The sequence below is a fragment of the Podarcis filfolensis genome (assembly GCF_964270895.1).
Source record: "Podarcis filfolensis genome assembly, chromosome: 4".
In the NCBI taxonomy this organism is placed as follows: Eukaryota; Metazoa; Chordata; class Lepidosauria; order Squamata; family Lacertidae; genus Podarcis; species Podarcis filfolensis.
Genome location: NC_139607.1, coordinates 10745038 through 10771043, shown reverse-complemented (window position 1 = coordinate 10771043; position 26006 = coordinate 10745038). Strand labels below are relative to the sequence as shown.

The following is a 26006-nucleotide window of genomic DNA, read 5'->3' as shown; positions in this document are numbered from 1 at the left end:
GTAAATTCTTTCCTGTGTTCCCTTCACTCCTTCCTACTACCTGGAGTGAAGCACGAATTAACATTACATATGTACCCATTCAAAACATGTTTCAATACTGTAGTTGACAAGGGATGCAGACCATTATATACATTTTGTAATTTAATAACCACGCATATTAAAACCCCAATATATCAAATCCCATTGATTTCAATTGGGTTTATTGGCTTGGAGAATTTGTGGATACTTTACACTCTGATCCTAATCCTAACTGTGATTACACGGAAAATAATTTCCAATAATTTTGGCAGGTCTTACTTCCTAGGAAGTGTGTTTATACTGAAGTCTTTGGTTTTTATTTATCTCCCGGCTCAGTTGAAATATTACCTTCTTGATGGTTGAGCCAGTTCATCATAATGGGATTTCACACCACCAAAAAACCTCCGTATGTCCAAATCCTATGAGAATTATGAAGTACTGCTGACATTAACAGCAGAAACCAGATTCTGTGGGGACTTACTAGATAGTAGCTAAGCAGTTTGAACTCTCCCACGTGATTGGGATGAAGAAACACGGCTCAGGGGAGTTGAGATCTGGAGACAGCACACACACACTGTGTATTTAAAGCACATGACTTACCTCAAAGAATCCTGGAAACGGTAGTTTAACCATTGCAGAGCTACAATTTCCAGCATTTAGTTCCTAGACTTCTTCAGGGAAAGTCATGTGCTTTCAATGTGCATTAAACATGTGGTGTGTACACAGCCAGAGAGGCAGCTCCCGCCCAGCAAAGGTAACCTTTAAATCAGACCTCAGTGTAAAGGTGTCCTATAGAATCTTTCCACTTTCAGAGCTGTTGCAAGTTTGCATTTGCTAACATAGCATACGCCTACTTACACTTTTAACTTGCTTTTGTGGCATCAGGAAAGACACCCTCATTTAAGCAATGTGCCTTTTTGCAGCGAGTTACTAATGGCTTTGAAACTAACCTGACTGGCCTGATCACTTTCCACTTGCAAGAGTTGTTATCCATTACATCTTGCCTGGGCTTGACCGACAAACCCACAGGCAGAGTAGACCTAAGGCAGCAGATTTTATTAAAGATTTCACAAACTGCTTCCAAATCCTTGTTTGAAATTGAAATCCTAGTTTGACGTAGGTTTGGAAGCGGCCCTGGTTAGGGCTGGCCTTAAGTTGCATGGCATTGGCAAGCTTTGGTTATTGCAAACCACAGAAGGGAGGGGTGAAGCTGCTGCGCGTGAGGGGGGTGGGGCAGAACAAGGAGTGCTCAAACTTGTGGAACATTCCCAATCATTTGTTGATTAGGTGAGCATGACATGTGAACCAGTATGGTAAGCTAAACGTAATTGGCCTGTTGGCTTTTCAAAGCTCATCCCGACAAAGAATGGGTGTCTCTCTGAAGTGAATTCAGTGTACAAGCAAGCCCATATATACATTGTAGTGACTTCGAAGTTCTTTAACTTTTACCTTAATATGTGTGTATTCTTATTTCGGCCTATTCTTAGACGAGTTATCTGAGAATCATAGAATTGGAGGGGAAGAATCATAGAATCGAAGGGGACTGCAAAGGTCATCTCGTCCAAGCCCCTGCAATACAGGAATCTCAGCTAGGGATACCTCAGTTGGTAGAGCATGAGGCTGTTCATCTCAAGGTTGTGGGGTCAAGCCCTACATTGGGCAAAAGATTCCTTCATTGCAGAGGGTTGGACTACATGATCCTCACGATCCCAACTCTTTCATTCTATGATCGTGTCTTCTGTTCTTAACATTAGATACACTGCAGATTCTTTGAGATTTGTTTCTGATGAGTTGTTTAGAACAGCCTCACACGTCATGCCATACCTGCTTTTGCTGCTCAGTTTCTCAAGCAGGTATAATTTGTGGATTTGTAATGCTGAATGCACACCAGAAGGGGACCTTCAGCCAGCTAGAGCTGTTAGCATGTGCAGACAGCTGTTGGTGTGCATCTGCCCTTCATACTTAATGTGCGTTAGTCAAGACACTGGTGTAGTGCTAGTATATCCCCAACAAGTGCTGCGTACAGAAGTTTATTTTATGTGCATTTGATGGGGTTGACCAGTTTTAGCTCATTTCTGAATGAAGCAGAGAAAATCATAACAAAAAGGAAGAGAGTAATGATCTAAGAATTGTGTAAGAAGAAAAAGGTGCTGCTGGACTCCCACAGGGATCTGCAAGCAGTTTTATGTGGATATTGAAAAGCATGGGGGAGCCTTTAGGATCCCCATGGCCTAATTGCTGCAGAGGAGAGCAACCATCCCCTAGCACAACCGTTTTGCAAATGACTGTCCCAAGTAGGGAGAAGAACCACTTTGGTGCTGTACTGCCTGCCGGAGAGGGTGGAGTTGCCACGGAAGTGACTTTAGGAAGCTGGTCAGACTAATGGTCCATCTAGTTCAGTATTTTTTTTCTGCCTGGAAGTAACTTTCTAGGTTTTCAGATCGTGCTCTTTTCCAGCCCTCCCTGGGGCCCTTTGGATGTGCTCTGTTGCTAAGCCATGGCCACTCCCCAAAGTCCAAAGACCCTCAAACTTGCTCTTCTCAGCTCACCTGGTAGAACATTGCAGCTGATGTGAGGGTCCGCGGAGTCCTGAATCCTTCAGACCCTGGTCTGCAGCACCATACAGAGGAGCACGATAGCCCACCACACCCAGGAAGGTCCCAGCGTTGTAGGGGGAGGTACAGCTGCCCTGTCCTGTTGCTTAAGGACCAGTTCAAGGATTTAACCATGATGGGAAGGGAGATGATGTTGGCAGAACAACAACCTGTGATGAATCCTCACTGCCATTATCGGGGCACAAGGGGTGCCTTCTCTTGTCACAACAGATTTCAAAATACATTAACTAAGCTGACCCAATACACAATTATCCAGCCTTGCATAAAGGAATTCTTTTCTGGAGAGTTTTTGCCGTTGTAGCAACATGGGCCCTGCTTCCTTTGCAGCTGGTGGTAGATTTTTCCTCCCGCTTTCCCACATGGCCTAAACGCCACCAGTGCTATTATAATATAAAGCCAGCTTTGAAGTAAACCCAATAGATTTTCTTAATAAGCTCATTGCTATCCTGTAAATAGCACATTAAAAAAAACCCAACCTACCTTATAGTGGCTAGTGGATCAGTGGATCAGGTTAAGTAATCCTGGCAAGGAAGATGTGGTTCATTTTAATGAAATTGTTCCTTGTAGGTGAACATTATAAATAAGAAAACAAATAAACAAAGCTTGATCAGCCTTGCAAAATAATTCCATCCATTTGATTCCTAGTACACTTTTTGCTACATTCTGTGGTGCCAGTCACGATGTTTTGCAATGAAATCTATTTAGGGTTACAGACTTTGTCTCTGCTAAGAGATGAGGAACGCTATTTTTTTCCTGGAAGAAGGCACATTCAGAGAAGGCCTTTACCTCCTGAGGAAATGAGGACAGACTGCTTGGAGATAGCTGCTAAATAATGCAAACTGAGACTGCAGCCCTAAACACTGAGCATGCATAGGATTGCCTTGTGAGTAGTAAAATGATGAACTGGAAACTGTTATAGAGCCTTCTGAATAGTAAGCATGTTCATCTGCATTATGCTAGGGCTAGAATGACCAGTAATTTGTTTTATATTTTTAATTTTAAAATATGTAACTAGCCCCAAGACTGAGTGTCAAATGTGTTAAAACATTAAGAACTTTGTCTTCTCCCAGTTTAACCCTTCCCTCCCAAAGTCAGCCCAGACAGATAAATATCAAGCAACAGTGGAAAATGTTCATTTCTGTTAGCAGGTCTTAGGTGAAAAAAAACCTTACAACTGATACTGATAGTGAAAGTGACTGGTTAATAATAATAAAAAAAGAACGGGTGTTTCCTGCAAAACTTGTGTTTGTCATTTAAGGATGAAGAGATTAGCTGATTGTGCAGTTTGTGCTATATTTCCTTTACATATCCTTGGCTTTAAAAATCTGTGGCACATTGTAAGAAGCAACTAATGCCATAAAGCTACTTAGATAGGGCGAAAAACCACAGGTAATTTGAAAGTTGTTTGAATAAGATTTCTGCTTTATTTTCACAGGTCCATGCATTGTAAGTGCCTTTCTGAAGTCACTCGTACAAGGAACAATCCGTCTGCTTTTTTCCAGAACGATTTCTCTGCCAGCTCTTACCTTATGTGTCATCTGCAGCAGTTTGCCAGCCACTTGATGCAAAACTGACTCCTGCATTTACAGAGCCTGAGGAAAATATTAGTTTGGGCATGAAAACTGCTGAATGTGTAGCTCTTTTTGTGTAATCAATGCCAACAAAGAGGACACAGTGGGCTGAAATGTTGTTGAGGAATGCCATTGCATGAAAATAAAACTTGCTTAACAAAACGGTGTCAACAAAACCATCGAGGGACTCACATTTTCTACAGCCAGAAATGCTACCGAGCATGAATATTGTGCAGCCAAAAGTCTACAAGTGGCACATATTGATTGATGATTGACATGCTTGCTGATAAATAGTTGTCTCATTCAGCTTCATGCGCATTGGACTCTCTGAAGCATTTATTACATCATTGCTGCAAGGAGCTATTTACATTGAAAGGGTGTCCCTGAGTTGTTGGAATTCATAACTCGAGGTGATTTCATTAACAGCAACTCTCAAAATCTAAATCAATTGTACATCATGGCTTTGAATGTTGCTCCTGTAAGAGATACAAAATGGCTGACATTAGAAGTGTGCAGGCAGTTTCAGAGAGGAACTTGTTCACGCTCTGATGAGGAATGTAAATTTGCACATCCACCCAAAAGCTGCCAGGTTGAAAATGGAAGAGTTATTGCCTGCTTCGATTCCCTAAAGGTAAGAACTAAACATTATGTGTCTTGTTTATGGCAAGAAATAATGGTTTATTAAGTAATTTTAAAGATACTGCTGCTGTTAACAGTTGCAGTGTAAATTAAATACAAATTCTGGTTTGTATTAACAGCAGCTTAGAATCCAGACTACGATGTGAGCTTCCAAATATACAGCAGGCAAACCAAGGATTGGAACTTGGCTCTTTTTGTTTCCCAACCTCTCTCTATACCCAGCTTAATTAAATTCACTGCTGTCTGTGTTTCAAAAGTCTGGTCTGGATAGAACAGCAGATTATGGTGTTCCACAGACTAGGACAGGCATAGGCAAACTTGGCCCTCCAGATGTTTTGGGATTACAATTCCCATCATCCCTGACCACTGGTCCTGTTAGCTAGGGATGATGGAAGTTGTAGTCCAAAGACATCTGGAGGGCCGAGTTCGCCTATGCCTGGACTAGGAAGTCAAGGAGGGAATAGGAGAATGGAAGTGGGTGAAGGGGAACGCATGAGCCTGAAACTATTAACGAAAGCCAAACATGGGTTTTCCATTACATCCAAACTAGATCACCATTCCTTTTATTTGAGGTGTTGTCTGAATTCAGCCTGTGTTGTATCTTATTTGAAGAAGGGGGGGGAAGGGGGGGAGACTGCATATTTTCCTTGTAGCTGTGAATCTCAAAGTCTGTGGTGTCACCTAGTATGCCATGAGTAATAAATTGATTTACATAATTATAAGCTCCTATCTTCCCAAAGTACCACCAAAAGAGGAGGCTGCCCGCTGTTCCTGCAGCTTTAATTGCTCTGGCCTTACCTCCCTCTGTCAGCCTCCACAATGTGGAGGTAATTCTTACACACAGGCTAATACATTGTGAACAACTTGTCTATAAGGCCACTTTCTCAAATGAATCTTAAATGGCTATGTTTTGAAAACTTCTAACGTGAATGTTCAAACTAGATGGGCTGGATGCACACTCAACTTTACTCAATCCCCTCTAAAATTAAAACTGATGATGCGATTTAGAAAAATCAAGAGATTCAAAAGTGTTTAATATTGTCGTATTCTGAAAGGATCCCAAGCCCCTTTAGCCACAGATTCCTGTAAATGACACCTTTAGATGATGTACTTCTTCTTCCCTTGCTTATTCTACCCTACCCAAGTCAACTGGCCTGGTGTATGAGAATCAGAGCCCAGTATCTCTTGCCTGCGTCCCTAAACCCACTCTCCTATAAACCCCAACATTTCCATTTAGCATACCCAGCATCCCAGAAGCTGCAGAGCTTCACCAAAGCTGTTTGATAGTCAGTTCATGCTACAGAGAGCACATGTCTTCTTTCTTCAGCCACTACCTTCCTAAGCTAAGGGCAGCAGGGTTTCTGGGAGCCCACTGGCTTTTCAGCCCGCCTCCTCACAGTCAAGTTGTGGGATCAGCCTGAGAAAGTCTGTCCGGCTTCTTGAAACTTTTTGTTTGTATAAAGCATAAGAGCAACAAAAGTTTTATCGTGCATTTTTTATTGTAATTGGTTTGGTTGTTTATACAGGCTTATTAAGAGTCAAATTCTTAGTTCTGAGAATCAAAAGACCTGTTTAGTTTTAAAACGTTGATGGGGTTAAATGATTAAGGCTATTTTTGGCTTAGTGGTGGTACCTGGCTAGTATGTAGACTTTTATGCTCTCTTTCTCGGAATGGTAAGTACTTGTCTGTCATGCCCATTCTCTCTTTGGCTTAGAGCGCCCTTCCATAAAATGTTTTTCAACTTTGCACGTCTTAAATCTAAGACATTTGGATGTATGCATACCCTTTAAGAAGGGGAAGTGTTTGCATCACCACCAAGATGCAAGTTAGTCTGCAAATGTACATCTTAGCAGTAAACAGGTTCACACGATAACCTTCCTTTAGGATATTTCTGGTGTGTGTCTGGTATGGAGAGAGATGTAAAAAGAAAGGCCCTTTCAGGAAAATCTGTTGGCTTTATATCATGCAAGTCCTTCACACAAACAATTGTCTTTGTGCACTATTAATGACCTTAATCCATGGATTATCATATTGTGTTTTAATAGCTTCTTAAGAGATGTTCTAGCTCATTTAGGACAGTGGAAGCATGCATGTTTTATTGTTACATGCACATCCTTTGCTCTCTTAGTCTATATGCGCCGCATATAAACCATTTTACGTCCAACGCAACTTGCCTCGCTACCATAACCCACTCCTGGGTTAGCTCCTAACATCAGACTTGCTCATCCCCATTATTCACTGTCAGTCCCTGACCTCTCCTCCATCGCTGTATTGCGTGTCCGTTGTCAACTGTTGTGAATTTGTATAATACCAAGGAAGACTTGGCGCTATGTGCAATTAAATATTTAGCAGCAGGAACAGGAGTCCAAGTGACTGAAGGTGCGTGAGGGTCACCATTGCCATGCTTTTCATACAAGCAGAGTTATCTTTGCTTAAATTTTTATGTAAGCAAGTTTGCATGATGACCCTGGGGGCTGGGAGGCTTGTTCGCAAGTCACAGCGCAGAGACAAACTCAGCATGATGGAAGCAAAGACATTTGTTTCTTCGTGGATCTGCCCTTATTCACAGGTAGTGCAGTGAAGGTAAAGAAAGAAAGAAAGAAAGAAAGAAAGAAAGAAAGAAAGAAAGAAAGATGGTGGGGGACACCTGTCACTTCTCACAATGATGGTGGGGAAAGTTCAACTCCCACCAGCACCCTTCTTTTTTTGTCAGAAATTTGACCCACCTATCAGTTGCTTTTTGTCTGATTGGACAGATATGGGAACAGCAAGCACAGCTGCCCCAAACCACTCTGTCATTAGCTCACTTGGTGATTTGGGGCAAGTCACAATATCTCAGTCTCTGTTCTCAATCTCAGTAAAAGATTAGGCACCTCCCTCCAAGCTGAATGAATGAACAAGGTGGAGAACTGTAAAATGATTAGGGGATGAAAACTTCTTGCCTGCTGTCCAGAATCTGCTCTCCTGGCATCCGATCCCTGACATAACCCCAGAGGGGCTGCAGCAGAGCATGTGTATGAAGGTATCAGGGTTCTAGAGAAAAGGAAATTCATAATTGAAAGCATTTTGTTGGCCATATATTTTTACAACTTTTATTCCATGTTCATGAAATCCTTAACTGTGGTACTAATCACTTGGCCAAATTTGCTTCAGATTCTCAGTGGTTACTAGCAGAAGTGACCCGCTGGGTGTAGCAGAGATGCCACACTGATGTCCTGTTAGGTGGGTCACTATTGCTTACAGGAAGTTGGCACAGTGTAGATGCACTAGCGGAGCCAGTGGTGTGTTTTCATCATGCCAACTTTTCTGCCACCTTACTCCACCTTTAGGCCTTTCTCCTGCCTAGAAGTTATATTCCAGGTATACCAAGTTAACATTTCTGATATAATATTATATTTGAAAACTTTCAGAAGAGAATTAACACATACATACGGGCAATAGCCTTAGACAGTTTTCAGCAGAATTAAACACTAATCTAAAAGTCTTCTTGGAAGGAAGGCTTGCAGTGAAGCCAAAGACATAGTATATCATCTTCTCTGTAATTTTCCAGTGGGGAAGTATTATTGCAAATATGCATATATATATATATATATATATATATATATAGGATTTAGCTGCTGTCTAAGGGCTAGTGTTTGTTTGGGTGCAGTTCATTAAAACGCATGAAGACCCATCAACAAGAAAGCTCCACAAAGGGAGAATAGGAACGGAAAGATCACCATGAGGTGATCCAAATTATTGGATAACCAGGGCCAAAGCAAAGGACAGCTTAGCATTACTACCCATATTTCACATTAATATTTGTTAGCTGTATTGACTGGCAAGATACCAGGTGTTTTTGTTTTCCTTTAACATTATAATCCATAATGTTCGTAGGGGGTGTTGCATAATAATTTTAAAAATGCAATATTTTGAAATATGTCTGCCCAGTAACCGGCCTTTATAAGCCTAGAGGCTGTATTTTGAACTACAGTTTCTGTGCAGTTTTGAAAGACAGCTTCATTGGATAACAGCGGCTGGGTTATCTCTTTTCATAAGCTGAAGCTGATGAAAAGGTGCTTCATGAACAGAGGTCACTTGGGCCATACCTAGGAACCTGATCATTTTAGGGGGGGTGCAAATCAATTCAGAACAGGCTGAACACCATCTGCTTGACCAGATGTACCCCTTGCCCATAGCCACTTTTGGACATATGGTGAAAAGTGGGGCATGAATGCCTTAAATAAAATAATAGAACTTCCATCTTGTCAGGATTGAGTTTCTGTTTAATAGCCTTCACCCATCCCATTGTCTATCCCAGACAGTGATTCAACAGTCTGACCACCTCACTTGTCTGAGATGCAAAAAGGAGAACTAGAGCTGGATGTCATCAACCTATTTTATAGACTGATGCTCCTGGGACATGGGAACTGTGAGGATCTTAATGCATCCGATCCCTGACATAGGCACCTTGTCTGTTTTAAAGACATCTGTTTTCTGTACCAGAATATGAATACATACATAATGTTTATATCTTACCTAGGGGTGGTAGGAGTTCAACAGTAACTAATCCCAGATCTAAAATTGTGGCCCTCCACTCTTCAGTCATTTAATCCAGATCAATACTGGAGTAATCACATGGATTATAATGAGATAAATATTTGAAGAAAACATGCATGCTAATTTTTCCATTCCAAATGCATAAAATGGGCCCAAAATATTTGAGACTTAATCGTTTGGAACTTCAATGCATCATGTTCCTTAAGAATTGTTACCTAGAAGCACAAGTCACACCAATAGCCCTGTGCCCGAGTGTTCTCTGCCTGAGAGCAAGGTACTAATACTAAACTTAGCAAATACATATCTCAGTTCCAATGGGGAACACCACCATGTTGCCAGCCCTATAATAGAGCATATCTGATGTGCATGGCCTTTTAATGTTTAAAGTTGATGCTTGATCTGATATTATCTCTTTGCTGCTAAAACAGATTTAATGCAGGCTAGCCAGATACCTTTAAGTAACTGATGAACAGTAGCATCAAACAACCCTCCTCCCCAGTATTAATTTTTACTAAGGGAGATGGCAAAAACCTTGGTTGTAATTTTTAAAGGTACCGTTTAAATCAGGCTGTAGTATAACAATACTTAATTGTTGTAAAGCGTTTTCACTTGTTCACAGTGCTTCACGTGCTTTCTGTGGTTGTAATCCTTCTGACTCTGCAAGGTGTGCAAGCTTTATTATCCCCACATTTCAGATGAATGGACTGTTGCTGAAAGAGAATGTCATGCCTAAGGACACATAGTAGATTCATGGCAGGGGTGAGATTTGAACCAGCACTCCAACTGCAATTGCATCATACATTTGTATAATGGCATTACAATATTAGCATTCCCCCCCCCCAACCTCTTTCCTAATACTCCCTAATGTGGAGCTGACTGACACATAGTGACCACAACCCCAGTATCTCTTTCCTGGCCAGTCATCACCAGTTCAGACCCCATTAATGTATATATGTCGTTAGAATTTTTTGAATTTAATAATCACATAAAAATGATTTAAGCAAGTGCAGCTTCCCTTGGATTCTTATAATCTAATAACCCCCCCCCCCTTTTAAGGCTTTCATGCTAGATAAATAAGAAAAATCCTGCTTTAAAATGATTTAAATCAAACTTCATTTTTACTAGTCAGATATTTTCTAAAGTTGGTTGTACACCAGAACAACAACAAATAATAATAATAATTTATTACTTGTACCACACGCATTTGTCTGAGTTGCCCAGGCCACTCTGGGCAGTTTCCAACAAAATCTAATAGAACATAATGAAACATCAGGCATTAAAAACATCCTGATGACTACGGAAAGTTGCATAATTGTGTCTCTCTTTGACATCTGAGGGGAGAGCATTCCACAGAGCAGGCACCACTACGAAGAAGGCCCTCTGCCTGGTTCCCTGTAATTTCACTTCCTACAATGAAGAAACCACCAGAAGGCTCTGAAAACTGGACCTCTCTTTCCAGCTGCGCTGAACGATGGGGGGCGGTAGAGATGCTCCTTCAGGTATACAGGGCCAATTCCGTTTAGGGCTTTAAAGGTCAGCACCAACACTTTGAATTGTGCTCGAAAATGTACTGGGAGCCAATGTAGGTCTTTCAGGACCAGTGTTATATAGTCTCGGCGACCACTCCCGGTCACCAGTCTAGCTGCTGCATTCTGGATTAATTGTAGTTTCCGGGTCACCTTCAAAGATAGCCCCACATAGAGCGCATTGCAGTAGTCCAAGCAGGAGATAACTAAAGCATATACCACTCTGGTGAGACAGGATGCAGACAAGTAGGGTCTCAGCTGACGTACCGGATGGAGCTGCTAGACAACCGCCCTGGACACATAGTTGGCCTGCCCCTCCATGGACAGCTGTGAGTCCAAAATGACCCCAGGCTGCGTACCTGGTCCTAGGGGCATAGTTCCAGGGAGTCCTCCACACCTGCCCACTTGCTGTCCCCGGTACTTCTGTCTTCTCGAGATTCAGTCGCAATCTGTTATAATAATAATAATAATAATAATAATAATAATAATAATAATAATAATAATAATTTATTATTTATACCCCACCCATCTGGCTGGGCCTCCCCAGACACTCTGGGCGGCTTCCAAATATTAAAATACTGTACTACATCAAACATTAAAAGCCTCCCTAAACAGGGCCGCCTTCAGATGTCTTCTAAAAGTCTGGTAGTTGTTGTTCTCTTTGACATCTGGTGGGAGGGCATTCCACAGGGAGAGCACCACTACCAAGAAGGTCCTCTGCCTGGTTCCCTGTAACTTGGCTTCTCGCAGTGAGGGAACCGCCAGAAGGCCCTCGGTGCTGGACCTCGGTGTCCGGGTAGAACGATGGGAGTGGAGACGCTCCTTCAGATATACTGGACCGAGGCCGTTTAGGGCTTTAAAGGTCAGCACCAACACTTTGAATTGTGCTCGGAAACATATTGGGAGCCAATGTAGGTCTTTCAAGACCGGTGTTATATGGTCTTGGCGGCCGCTCCCAGTCACCAGTCTAGCTGCCGCATTCTGGATTAGTTGTAGTTTCCGAGTCACCTTCAGAGGTAGCCCCATGTAGAGCGCATTGCAGTAGTCCAAGCGGGAGATAACCAGAGCATGCACCACTCTGGCGAGACAGTCCGCAGGCAGATAGGGTCTCAGCCTACGTACCAGATGGAGCTGGTAAACAGCTGCCCTGGACACAGATTTGACCTGTGCCTCCATGGACAGCTGTTAGCCGCCATCCATCCTCTAACTGCCTCCACAAACTTACAGAGTTCTCTATACTTACATGCTCTAAGAGTAAGCCTCACTGAACTTAATGACACTACTTTTGAGTATGCCTCTATAGGATTGCACTGTGATTTGTTATGAAAGCACCGGCTTCTGCTTGTTGTTCATTAGACACATGTCAATCCCAGAAGAAGAGTTCACATTCTTTTCAGAGAATAATGTATTTTTTAAAATAATTTTTTAAGAGCTCATCTGACTGCTGAGGTAGCTGCAGGGTATAAAACTGGATTCTGTTCATGGGTTATTCTGAATGAATACGGATTGGCTTCTTGGACCTATGGGCTGGATCACAATACTTTTGATGATTTTCTAGTCCCTGTTCCTTCTCTAGTTACCATAATAATGCACTACTTCTGTATATAGATAGAGAGATCTTCTCATTATGTTTGAATGAGGGTCATGGAGTCAGTTGTAAATGACTTTGCTTTAAGATGTTTGAATTTAGCATATTTGTATTGTATTCAGACCTCCTTTTAAATCAGCCCCCCCCCCCAAAAAAACACTCAGCCTTATAATTGGAAGAATAGGTCAACCAATGATATTTACCAACATATTTAGTAGGACTGGGTTTTGTTTTTCAGGTTTTTGGGGTTTTTTTGTTTTTGCAGCTGTAGCATCTCTTGAAGTAGAAACATCAAGATATAAAGACACATTCACAGGCTTGTAATAGCTTGTCTTAGTAATTATAGATTTGTTTCAAATTGTAGCCTTCCGCTAACAGAAGAGTCTGTCATCTTACATTGAAATGAGCAATTAAGTGTACAACTTGTAATATATTTGGTTGTTTAAAGAGAACCACAAAATACAATATGTTTGTTTGCTTCTCCTTTTTAACTTTGGGATTGTACATTTTTAAAAGCTGAATGTTCATTAAGAGAAATTATATAATCCATTCAGCGCAGTTTCCTAATTATTAGACAGTAATTGATTTACAGTACAATCCTGGAAGTAAGCACCACTGTGTTTATTGGGGATTTTCCCCTCTAGTAAGTGTGTTAAGGATTATAGCTTTGAAGAATCAAGATTTAGTGCCACTCACTTTGAACTAGTGGGAAACAGAGAGAGTAGAAATGGGGAATAAAAATGCCAGGAAAAATGTGTGATGTCCTCTCCCGGTATGCCCCACGGAGGACCTTAAGGTCCATAAATAGCAACACCCTAGAGGTCCCGGGCCCTAAGGAAGTTAGATTAGCCTCAACCAGAGCCAGGGCCTTTTCAACACTGGCTCCAGCCTGATGGAACGCTCTGTCTCATGAGACCAGGGCCCTGCGGGATCTGATTTCTTTCTGCAGGGCCTGTAAGACAGAGTTGTTCTACCTGGCCTTTGGCTTGGGGTCAGTTTGATTCACTCCCCCTCTTTCTTTTTCCTTTCTCCTCCTGTGATGAGGCTGCATTTTAATGTTTTAATGTTGTATTTTAATCTTGTTTTTTAAGTTGCATTTCAATCAACTTGTTTTTTATTGGTTGTTAGCCGCCCTGAGCCCAGTCTTGGCTGGGGAGGGCGGGGTATAAATAAATACTATTATTATTATTATTATTATTATTATTATTATTATTATATAAACAATTAGATGAGAGACTTGTTGATTTATCTGGGAATGCTAGAAATATTATGAGCCAGGAATTTCTAATTTAGAACTACAGTCATACCTTGGGTTGAAGTTGCTTCAGGTTGAGTGCTTTCAGGTTGCGCTCCACGGCGACCCGGAAGTACAGAACACGTTACTTCCGGTTTTTGCTGCATGCGCAGACGGTCAAAATGACATTACGTGTGGAAGTGGTGAATTGCGACCTGTGCACGTGCAGATGCGAGTTGTGTTTACTTCAGGATGCGAACGGGTCTCCGGAGCGGATCCCGTTTGTATCCAGAGGTACCACTGTACTGATCGTATCATGATTACAAAGGGAAGACACCCAGGAGTAAAATTTTAAGGTTTTTGACTGACAGTGCATATCATTGCAGGTTAAATATTTAAAAACCACCCCATGTATCCTCCTTTACAGTAAACCCCATTGAAAGTGTGTATTTTGAGTAAACCTGTATAGTAGGAGTTGCCAACTTTCGAGAACTAGTGTGGAAATTTCCAATTTTGAGCAAGTGATGGGGTGCCAGTTACAGAATGGCTGTTGTGTCGTGGTGGGAGGGGGGCATAATACAAAATTAGAGAGGGGCAACCGTCCCCTTCTTTATGCTTCCCGTGGGAAGTCCTCTGTCCTCAGCTGGTCCTGATAATGGAGATCACACATACAAACATTAATGCTGGTGCTGTCTATTAACAACATCAGTACCAGGAAAAATATACGAGGTAGCCACACCACTCTTGTTTTGCAGAAATCAGAAGGTATATGCACATTTTGCCCTATAGCTTGCTTTCCAAGTGGGCTAAAAACTTTATTATTATTATTATTTTAGATTATTATTATGAATCTCTTTAACAGTAACAAAACACAAAAATCAAGAACAACTTTGGTGCAATAAGTCTCTTGTACAAATACACCTAAGAACCCAAGCAACATTGCTGAATTTTCAAATTCTCCTGTCAAGAATTGCTGGAGGCTGTCTAAACCTGCCCCCTTCATTAAGAGACTTAAAAAGGGATACCATTCTTTAATAATAATAATATTTTATTTATATCCCGCCCTCCCCAGCCAAAGCCGGGCTCAGAGCGGCTAACAATAGTAAAAATAGCACAGTTTACATAAAATCACAGTCAGTTAATTGAAATACATTCTAAAATCAGTTCAGAATCAAATTAATGGCAACCATTGGGCTAGAGTTCTATGAAGATTACAAGTTCAGTCCCCCCTTAAATAACTTAATGGTGGTAAGTTAGATCTTCTGAGAACTATATAATCCATATATTGTTATACCCCATCTCTTTTCCAGTGGGATGTTGTTACTAGTCTCACATGGTGAGAGTCACTTTCTAGGGGCAAGAGGGCTAGAGCTGGGTCTGGAATTAGCTTCTGAGGTGCAGTATACACACACACACACTTTGAAAAATACTTTTTTAAAACATGAAACCGGGGCGTCTTTTTAGGAGCACCCTGAAAGCTTTCATGGGTTCTGGGATGGCAGCCCCTCATGTATAGGATTGCACCAGGGCAAATCAATACTGAAGGGCTGGGGCGGTGCAGAATGATGGATATACCACCCCAACTGAAGCCCTGGTAAGTGATGAGAGGCTTTCCCTCCTTTTTATTGCTGTCACTGGTCCAAAGTCTCCATGACCTTGCGCCCAAACATCCCATTTTGTGACTTCCACTAACTACTGTTGGCAGGAGAGACCTTCGTATCAGTTCTCACCTCTGCCGGTGGAGAGATGACTGCTGCATTGTTACTACCTTCTTGTTGTCAACATAGGGAGGTAGGATTGCAACCTAAATTTTGAAAGCAGCAATTACTTAATAAAGTCCTAAATAAACTAGCTGCTATTTAAGATGTGATCCTTAACATCCTGGCTTAGAAGTGAGGATCACTAAAATTCTGACAGGATTTGACATCACAGCTAGCTACCAGATTTGCAAGTCCAGTTCTAATTTGTAGATCTCTGTATGTATAAAATTAATTTCAGACATCTCTGTTGATAGGAATAATCTGTAGCAATCATTTGCTGTGGCATGTTGATGAGAGCTGTTCATCTCCTTTCCTCAAGGAACATCCACGTACAATTATTAATTTCTTTTAATAAAGTAAACTTTAAATCCGTAGCAAAGTAGGGTTGTTTCTGCCTTCCAGCTCAGATGTTGCCTAGTGATCTGGCTGTGTGAATTTTCTTCAGACAAAATGCTACTTATCCATCATAATTTTACTGTCACACACTGATATAAGACAGAAAAAGAAAAAGACTTCACTCAAGTAAATCGGTTATTTTTAGAATACAAGTCGTTTGAAAAGCATTACGGAAAAATCTTAAACTTGAAAAGAACTAATGATAGAGCACAGTTTAAGCTCTGTTATATTTTTAGCCTAAATATCTTTCAGATCAACTCAGATCTGAAGTGCCATGGTGATTTTAATCATGGTATGAGGTACATGTCAGAAAGAAAAGCTTGAAACAAGTAACTCAGTCATCTTTGTTATAAGTGGTTAGGACTGTGGCATGGAGATAATTAGAAATATGCATTTGCTGTGTATTACAATGCTGTGGTCATCTTGAATGTAAAAATATCCATCTTGAATGCCAGAATTCGATCAAGTGAAATCAGATTTCTGAACTAAGCTAGTATTTGCTTTGGGTTGTCTGTTCAGAATAATTGCCACCTATGTCTTTCATCATACTCTGACTTTTCTGCTAGGCAGCTTTGCAGATATTGCCAGAAACAGATTAATTTTGTTAATCATATTTTGACTAGCTTTCCTGATTCCCTTACCACTCTTGGTGTGTTTTTTCCTGCATAGCACCTAATAATAATAATAATAATAATAATAATAATAATAATACCCCGCTCATCTGGCAGGGTTTCCCCATCCACTCTGGGTGACTCATCTGATGATGAGGCTATAGTTCTGCAGGCTCTCCTAAAGGGAGGATCCACAAAAGTTGTAGAACTCAAGTAACCAAGAAGATTACAGTCATATCTCGGGTTAAAGTCGCTTCAGGTTGAGCGTTTTCAGGTTGCGCTCCGCGGCGACCCGGAAGTAACGGAACAGGTTACTTCCAGGATTTGCCGCATGCGCAGATGCTCAAAATGATGTCCCACGCATGCGCAGAAGCGGCGAATCGCGGCACGCGCAGGCACGGGTTGTGTTCTGCTCAGGATGCAAACGGGGCTCCGGAACGGATCCCGTTCTCATCCAGAGGTACCACTGTACTTGATGAGAGTCAGAGCCAGCTCATTCCAGTTCCCCCCACCCCACCCTTCTCAGCAGTGATTTGTATAACAGCAGCAATGAGACTGAGAAGGAAGAAGCTGACAGGTAGCAGCATCACCTGGAGAGGTTGGAAGGAAGGCTGGCTGAGGCTGGGAGGAGCAGCAACACCCGGATCACCCAACAGACGGATCTGTTATGCTAGACTGCAGGTTAGATCTTGTAAAGGTGAGAGAGGTGGATAATGAAAGTATTGTGCTTGTTTACCCCATGGCAGGGTGAGTTACTTGCAGTCTCAAAGGAGGAGAAGGAGAACCCTGGTAGAAGAAGACAAATTTCCCCTCCCCGCAGCCTCTAAGGTCATTCCCAATAAGCAATGTTTACACCGGCAGACCCTGCTTTAATGTATTTTTTGCAGGAATAATACAGGATGCGTGCAAACTCTGCCTTGGCGTGTGAGGTTTTCATTTCAGCTATAAATGTGAATGGAACCTGGACTGTCTTTTTATTTTCTTTAATCCCCTCAAGCTCTGCTTTATCAAGATTAATGAATGACTTGGCAAATGAAGTTCTTCGTTTATTTTTAATCTGCTCCCCATAATTTTTTGTCACCTTCCCAAGCAACTGGAAATGTTTTATCATGCTGCCCTCTCGTTGGGAAATCCTGCCCCCCTAAACACATGCATTGTTAATGGCACAGTTGCTGCTCTGGCAGTATCATTAAGCAATGAAACCCAGCCAGCCAGCCTCACACAGAGATAAGAGAATGTGCCTTTGTATAGTGGTGGAATTTTCATCCGTCTACTTGAATGCTTTGCAAGATTGTTGCTTTTTGCCCTTTTCTAGGAAAACCACTTTTCTGGTTGGACAATGAAGGATGAAGCCTACTAATAAAATAAAGCCTCTGTATATTGTTCATAATATAGTAAAGCTTAGAGACAGTTGGTGATATCAGACTCGCATTGTGCCAGGCACTTGGGGCATACGTAGTAAAAATGTAGACCTTGCCTCAGAGAGACAGTAATATGTAAGCCATTGGTATTGACTTTCCAGCCAGAGTTTAGCATATTTAATTCCTATTGAAATCAACAGTGCTTAAAATAATACTTAACTTTGGCTGGATCCTGCCTTGGGTGACCTTCTTGATACGTTCTTAACACATCTTGTTCTGCAGGCCAGTTGCTTAATAACCTCCTATTTCCATTTCTCCAATTAGCAGTGTCGTCTAGTTAGTTCCCAGATCTGAAGAATTCGACCTGTTCTCTAGCAAAGGAGAGGCCATGGTCTCAAGCGGGCAGGTTTTATGGATGGTTAGATGGTCAGAATAATAAAATTTAGGTCCTTTTAATTTCCTCTGCTGTACTTGCCCCTTTGGTAATTGAGTTTCCATTTATGTAATTAGTGCAAAAGGATGGGATTAACATATGTAACAGAAACAGATAATTTATTAATTATAATTTATGTTCACTATAGTATGCAGATGGCTTTATTATAGTGTTGTGTGGAGGAAAGGGGGGCGGGTTTCTTTACTTTATTAACAAAACCCAACTTCTATTCCAATGGTTTTCTTAAACCCATACTTCTGCCACCATTTAATTCCACCTCTGTCCTTAATAGCCCAGTGGGATATAGACGTGCTTCAAAGCCAATCTGGTATAGTTGCTATACTTAACTATGATATTAATGTTTATTTCTTACAAGATTATGTAGTACACAGGCTTATGTGGTTACTTTAATATAGTTCTATCTCCTTAAATTCTTACACGCTTTTCTAACTTGTTACTGGAACTTGAAATACTAACCAAGACAACTTGGAGGATGTAATCTGTTACAGTATTAAAAATCTTCTGCTCAGTTGCCTTGGTATTTGACTCCACTCCAGTTAAGCCTTACTAACAGTGTAACTGAGGACTTTGGCAAAAGCCCTTGTTCGGTCACGTTTTCAAGCATAGGATCTGTTTTTCATCTTCTTCTGGCTGTCCACCACAAGGACCAAGCACCAACCTACATTGATTTATCCTGACTAGCACCTAGCCATATATGCATTTCTTCCAACTCCACCCCACATCCAGCTCCAGCCAATCACACTGTCTGACTAAGAATTCTAAATCTGCTACCCACCAACCAGAATTTGTATACCTCCTCTCCTTTTGCATACTGAGAATTCTGTCTCCAGCCCCTCCCCAGCTGTCAGTTAGGGTTCCCCAGTGACTGTTACAAACCGACTTTCACCTGACCAGATAGAAGACTTCCTCCATCACAAACATTATACAAGGGTTGGGTGGGGTGGTAAAGCTTATATTCTTCTACTTTAGTGTATGTGTCTCTTCCCCCCTCCTTTCTTCCCAAGTTATTCAACACTAAAGTCTCACAACAAATGTAACTGATCTGTAGAAAACACAACCTGAAAAAGAGACAATGCACGTGCTTTTGTAAACCAAGAAAATCATATATATATATATATATATATATATATATATATATATATATATATATATATATTTAAATCATGCAGCAGACATTACAATACAATACATGCTAAGTTACACAAAACAGTCAAACCTCGGTTCCCGAATGCCTCCGTTACTGTACGTTTCGGCTCCCGAACGCCCAAAACCCGGAAGTAAGTGTTCTGGTATTTGAACGTTTTTCAGAATCCAAACGTCCAATGCAACTTCCGCTTGAGTGCAAGAAGCTCTTGCAACCAATCGTAAGCCGCACCTCAGTTGTCAAACGTTTTGGAAGCTGAACGGGCTTCCGGAATGAATTACATTCAACAACCGAGGTTTGACTGTACCTATTAAAAGACAGTTGAAACAAACAGGATTTCTTCGCAGTTTGCAAAGTACATTGGGCTCCAGCTTCTAAACATTTATTTAGTGTCAATAATGTGTTATGCTTAGGCTTGTAGGAGGTAATAATTATATATGGATTTAAGAAAAAATAGCAGATATTTTGTAAGGTTATAACTGCACTGGGTAGTTCTAGAGACAAGGGGGGGGCGGAATAAAGGAAGGATACTCGAGACACTCTGTATGTGATCTCTAGCGGAAATGTCACCCCATTAGTCAGTAGTATAAAATCCCCCTATTTTCAAAACAAACAAAAAACAAACAGGTTTTCTGTCTGGATGTAAGAAGGGATGCTATTTTTTATTATTTAACTTGATCAAATGTAAAATAACTGTGTTAAATTGAAATCTGAGACTAATGTAACAAAACAAATGGAAGTCTACATACAAAAAATTGAATCCCTTACTCTCTTATCAAATAGAATGGCTCAGTTCTAACAACTGTATCTTGGCCTTTTTAGTTGTGCACACAGTCCCTTCACTCTTCTCTTTGCAGTGCAGATATTCAAACCATTAAGTCTCTAATTAACCATTGTTTCTCATTTTGCCCAAACTGGGAAACCTGACTTCAGAACCAGCCAGGATGTTAATCCACTGTTTGAATTTGGTTTAATATCCTGTCTTGGCCCAGGTCTGGTAACCATAGCTTCCCTGTTTGCACAAAACAGAAAACATGGTTCATTAAAGACTTCCTGGTTTGAGTCCCCAAGCTGTGAAGGGTCTGCAAGCACAGACAAAAAGCTCATTTATATCTCATTTATATAAAGCTTATTAAGCTGAGATAGGATTCTCTCCACACAGCCATTAAAATGAAGCCTGTTTCTTATTGTTGAACAAATCAAAACAAAGGGCTGTCAAAAACATTCTCCTTTTGAGATCAAACATTTCAAATGTGGCATTTTGAGTTACATCCCAGGTGGCCTTTCTGTAAACTGAAGCAGATCTAAAGTTTTCAGAGGGGGCTGTAATTTAGCAGCGGTCTCTGCAGATTTTTACTACATACTTCTTTATTTACTACATTGCTATCCTACCTTTCTTCCAGTAAGCTCAGGGCAGTATATCTGGTTCTCCTCACCCCCTCCATTTAGTCCTCGCAACAACCCTATAAAATAATATAGACAGAGAGAGAGAGAGAGAGAGAGACTTGTCTGAGATCACCTAAGGAGCTTCTGGGTTAAGTGAGAATTTGAACCTCCGTTTCTCTAACCACAACATCACACTGGCTTCTGGAAGAGTGGAGAGTTTTGCTTTGGACCTTTGGATCCAACCCAATATGTCATGGGCATGTTGTTACTTTTTGAACTGTGAATATCTGTCAATTAAGATAGTATGGACATTTATGGTTTATCTCATGAAGTAGACGGCAGCTTTATTGAATATCCAAACGGGTGGGTGAATGGAAGACTGTAATAATGGTAGTTCTCATCACATCTGCTGGAAGGAGGAGAATGGTGTCAAGCAAAGGTTGGTCCTGGGAGTATGCCTCTTGACCCTTCTCAATTGCAGGGCACTCGAGGGTCTTTAAGAGGCCTTAACAACCCATCCTTCTCACTTCTGTATGGCCAAGTTACTGCCTCATATAAAAAGTGGTCCCTATTTTCTATATTGGCCTTTTCTCTCTCTCTTGGTGTGGCGTTTGCCTCCTAGGATGGGTCATAAGGAAAGGGTTAAAATGGGTGTGATGTGATTGGCCAGTGGGAATGCAAGGGGGGAGTAAAAGTTAGAGTGGGAGGTTTTGAAAGGGAGTTGAGGTTTGAGAGTCAGTTGAGGTTTGGGAGTTGAGAGTTGAGGTTTGGGTGTTGGAGAAGGAAGAGGGAGGAATAGGCAGTGGGTTGGTAGAGTTGTATTGTGAGAGAGCGAGAGGAATTGTTAGGTTGAGTCAGATAGATAGTTGGAATAATCAGTTTGGAGTTGTTAGGAACTAAGATTAAGAAACTGACAAGAGAAAAATAAACTGAAACCGTACGCTTGTTCCTGCATTTTAAAATAAACTTGATTATTTGTTAATGTTAACAACTGACTGGACTCCGTGTGTCCCCGTGAAAAATGGGGTGGTGGCAGCGGAAAAAGCAATCACAGTGGTGGCACAGGGTCAATAGACCGTCAAACGTCCGGGGGCCCTGTGTGGTCGCCACACTTGGCAATGTAATTAGCCCACCCTGAGATGTGTCCTGGGGTGGGATTGAGCCTGGAGCTGACTCTAGAGCAGCCTTTCTCAACCTGTGGGTCCCCAGATGTTGTTGGACTGCAACTCCCATCACCCCCAGCTAGCAAGGCCAGAGCTCAGGGATGATGGGAGTTGTAGTCCAACAACATCTGGGGACCCACAGGTTGAGAACTGCTGCTCTAGAGTCTTCCCCATTGAAGCTCTTGCAGTGTGGCTGAGAAATGCAGTTCTGTGAGCACTATGTCCAGTCTTGTGGCATATGTCATGGGGTGTGTTTGGAATTAGAGCAGGGCATGCCTCTGTGCCTTTTTGCGTTGGATACGATCTCCTAAACCTTCAACTTCTCCCTTCATTCCATCCACAAAGGGCAGCACCAAGGCTCCACCTAACTGCCGAAGTATTATTTTGCAAGGCTGTTAATAATCAGACCACAATACTAAATATGCTACGTACAAATACTTCCCATTGATTTCAATGGAATGCTCAATATTATTAGGATAGGGATGTAATGCCTTGGAGAAAGGCCAACCATTGCAGATGCTTTTGTGATAACACCAGACTATAGTTAAATTTCCAGAACTGAGTAATATTTTCACATTTTTCAGAGCCGTTGCACAAGGGAGAACTGCAAATATCTTCACCCACCAACACATTTGAAAACGCAGCTAGAAATTAATGGAAGGAACAACCTGATCCAACAGAAAACTGCAGCAGCAATGCTTGCACAGCAGATGCAATTTATGTTTCCAGGAACGCCTCTTCAGCCAATGGTAAGTACCTTTAACAAAAGAGCTGTCTGTATTAACTTTACAAGTCATTTCCAGATAAACTGACAAATGCATTTCAAGCACTTTAACATTTCCACCTTAACTTATGTAGTTATTACAATATTGCTGTTGTGAAGTTCTGAAATAAAATGCCTAGATCAGTTTTGTAAATTAAATTTATATATATCTATATCGATACATACATAAATAGATTTGTGCAGCTGTTTTGAAACGTTTCAGTTTCAGGACTAGGCAGCTTATTGATTATTAGGCCAATAAGTGAAAGTCTGAGCTGTAGAGCTATATTTGGATAGTTTATAAAATTATTTTTATATACCATAATTTGTATGCATTCTTCATTAAAGGCAGGGCTATTGGGGGGTGTTCTTATTCTAGAATGGCTTTGTTCTGAAAGTTTAACCTATAATGTGGAAATCATATTATGAACTTGCAGCTTTTTGTTTAGCATTCTGGTTGATTGTCCTTTAGCATTTTTGTCATCACAGTTTCAGGTGCATGCTATTCCTTTATAGGTTCAGATAATACCTATGAATTTCCTAATCTGTAACTGACAGTTTCTACTTACCCTTCTTTAGTCCAACTAGAAGTAGGCCATACCATAATGTATAACAAACTGTGGTTCAGATTTGTTTTTTGGACTTCAGAAGGGTTATGCAGATGGTTTTACTCTGCAGTCACACTTGGGAGCAAGTCATGCTGGCTGAAATTTTTTGTATTTTGAGTTTAACATTATCTGGACAACCACAGGTTTCCTTTTCCTGAAACAGTATTGCGTACCCCTCACTGTTTTCCAGAAGGATCATGCCAAATATATGCCTTCAACTGGATTTGCAGGTTTATAGTTTAGTTAATTTTACTGATGTAAAATCACCCAGCCATTTACTGGTTGATTGTGCTGCCTTTTCCGTCTTTATCTTATGCGTTTATGTGCAGTACTCATATATCCTCCCACACAGAAATGACTTAAGAACTCCTCATGTTCAGCCAGTTATAAAATGTGAACTTCAATTTTTCTGCTTCTTAATGTCTGTTTTGGTTATCCCTTTTGGTCTAATTTATGGAGGCTAAGCCATGTTTTTCCTTTGAGGCTGAGGCCTGTAGCAGAAGCTACCTCAGCAGCACGTAATATATTCTAGACACAATCACAAATGCTTTTCAGACTGGTGAGTCACTTAAAAACAATGAAATGATATGTGTTTGGAAACACCCATCTATTTACATTGTGAGCCCTCATACATTACACATACTATCCCGTGTTTTCTTTGAGCAGCCTCAGGTCCATAATTTCAAACTACAACCATATATTTCAGTCTCACATGGTTAAATCATTCCCCCGCTTCAAGAAACTGCTCAGATGTCTGGAAGCTTCCCTGTTCTCCCATGCTGTTTTTGACCAAATTCAACAGCGTAGTCTTTCCAACCTGGCAATTGTTTGACTCTGTAGTAAACACTGACTTTTAGGACCTGCTTGGTTGTATTTTACTATTTCCTTTTAAAGAAATAATTAAAATCCACCTACCTGCACTCACACACCCCTTGCAAATTGCCTAACTCCAGACTCGGATGCTGAGGAGACCGCAAACAATCCATGCAGGGTAGAATCATATTGACTTTTGTCATAATTCTCTGCAGGCAAGCTGCTTCCCTGATATGAACCTGTTTATTGCGGCAGTGTTTGTCTGGACTGTGAGTTATCCATCACTGTAGGCTCTGGACACATGAACGTCGACTCGGTTTATATCTTAACAAGAGAAATTCTTTTTTTTCAAAGTTCCCTGCAACGTCCGGAGCAGCATTCTGGAGGCTGGCCAGTGTAGTTGTGGTTCTCCTAAAAAGTGGTCCATCTGGCTGGAAATTGCCATTTTGACCCTTATTGAACCATGTTTGCCTATAGGATTTACATGTTTGTTTTTCATCTCTCTCTCTCTCTCTCTCTCCCCCTCTCTCTCCCCCCCACCCTTTCCTCAGCACTCATTTCCTGTAGGGCCAACAATAGGATCCAACACAGCACTTAGCTTTGCACCATATTTAACACCCGTCACTCCTGGGGTTGGATTAGTTCCTACTGAAATTGTCCCCACGCAGCCTGTCATTGTTCCTGGAAGTCCCCCTGTCTCAGTCCCTGGTTCAACCACGACCCAGAAACTCCTCAGGACCGATAAGCTAGAGGTATGGTGAGCACCATTATGCTGATGCGTACTTCTTATGTTAGGATTCTGGGAAAATTGGGGGGGGGGGGGTTAGTGCAGTGAAGCAGTTCCCTAACCTTAGTTACCGCTGAGCAGAGGCATTGCAGATACTACAGTAGAGATCAGCTCAGAGTAACAGGAGTACAGAAGTAATTACACCATTATATTACTGCTGCTGTGTTTTTATATGGCGTGGGTTTGAGGCTGTTAGCAGTTTTACACGGAAAGGACCTAATAAATCCAGAACATAAACCCAGGGAGAGACTCTGCGCACCAGCTATTTATAGGTCTGTTACCAGCTAAACATGCACAATTGTTTGTTACCCACCAGTTTGAATGAAAAGAAAACAATGTGTTTTGGGAAAGCTGAGCTACTATCCCAACCTTGTAACATATGAAAACTAGCACAAAATGGGCCAGAGGGATAGCAGGAGTGCTCTATGCTAAGTTGGAAGTGAGGGTTCCATCATTTTGCTCTCTTCCTGATGGCAGACAATACGGCTGCTGTATGACCCCTACCACTAACCAGCTCTGCTGACACTATAAACAAGGGGCAGAAGAGCAAGATTTGCTTGTGTTTTTGAAGGTGCATGTACATCTCTAATCACACTTAGGCGACTTTATAGATTTGTGAGGAAGCATTAAGGGTTAAAATACCTTATTCTCCTAATGCCTCAAAGGTGATTGCAGGTACAAGGAAAATCTAGGCTGCTGGTCTTCATCTTGCGGGTTGTGAGTTTCGCTAAGTTGGGGTGAGCCAATGGCAGGAAAAGTATCCTGCAGCGAAAGAGGAAAGGGCAATGTAACAGAGATGGAAATGGGGAAAGGGCTAATCTGAAGCGAGAGGGCATGGCGTGGATCCTGAGATAAGTTAACTTAAAAGTTCAGGGAAGGAAAGTTACCTGTCCTTCTTGCAGCCCCCTGGGCTTCTACTCTGAAAGGTCAGGTGCTCTTCCTGAACAATGTGACATGGGGCATGGTGGCGGCAGGGGGCTGGTGGGCGGGGTGAAAACAAGGAATGAGACATTTTCCTTCTGTGAACTT

At 41.5% G+C, this 26006-nt stretch overlaps 1 protein-coding gene across 26 annotated transcripts in view; it reads left to right on the top strand.

Annotated features, from left to right (window-relative positions):
• MBNL2 (muscleblind like splicing regulator 2) overlaps nucleotides 1-26006 on the top strand; it is a 77626-nt gene that overhangs the window by 16203 nt on the left and 35417 nt on the right. For 21 of the 26 annotated variants that reach the window (XM_083610905.1, XM_083610900.1, XM_083610897.1 and 18 more), the window contains exons 2-4: nucleotides 4069-4835; nucleotides 22591-22755; nucleotides 24742-24942. In XM_083610905.1, coding sequence (XP_083467031.1) covers nucleotides 4662-4835; nucleotides 22591-22755; nucleotides 24742-24942 — 540 coding nt within the window. In that variant the 5' untranslated portion in view covers nucleotides 4069-4661. Of the gene's footprint in view, nucleotides 1-3338; nucleotides 3517-4068; nucleotides 4836-22590; nucleotides 22756-24741; nucleotides 24943-26006 lie in introns of those variants that run through there. The other 5 variants (XM_083610902.1, XM_083610901.1, XM_083610890.1 and 2 more) reach the window with 4 other exon arrangements.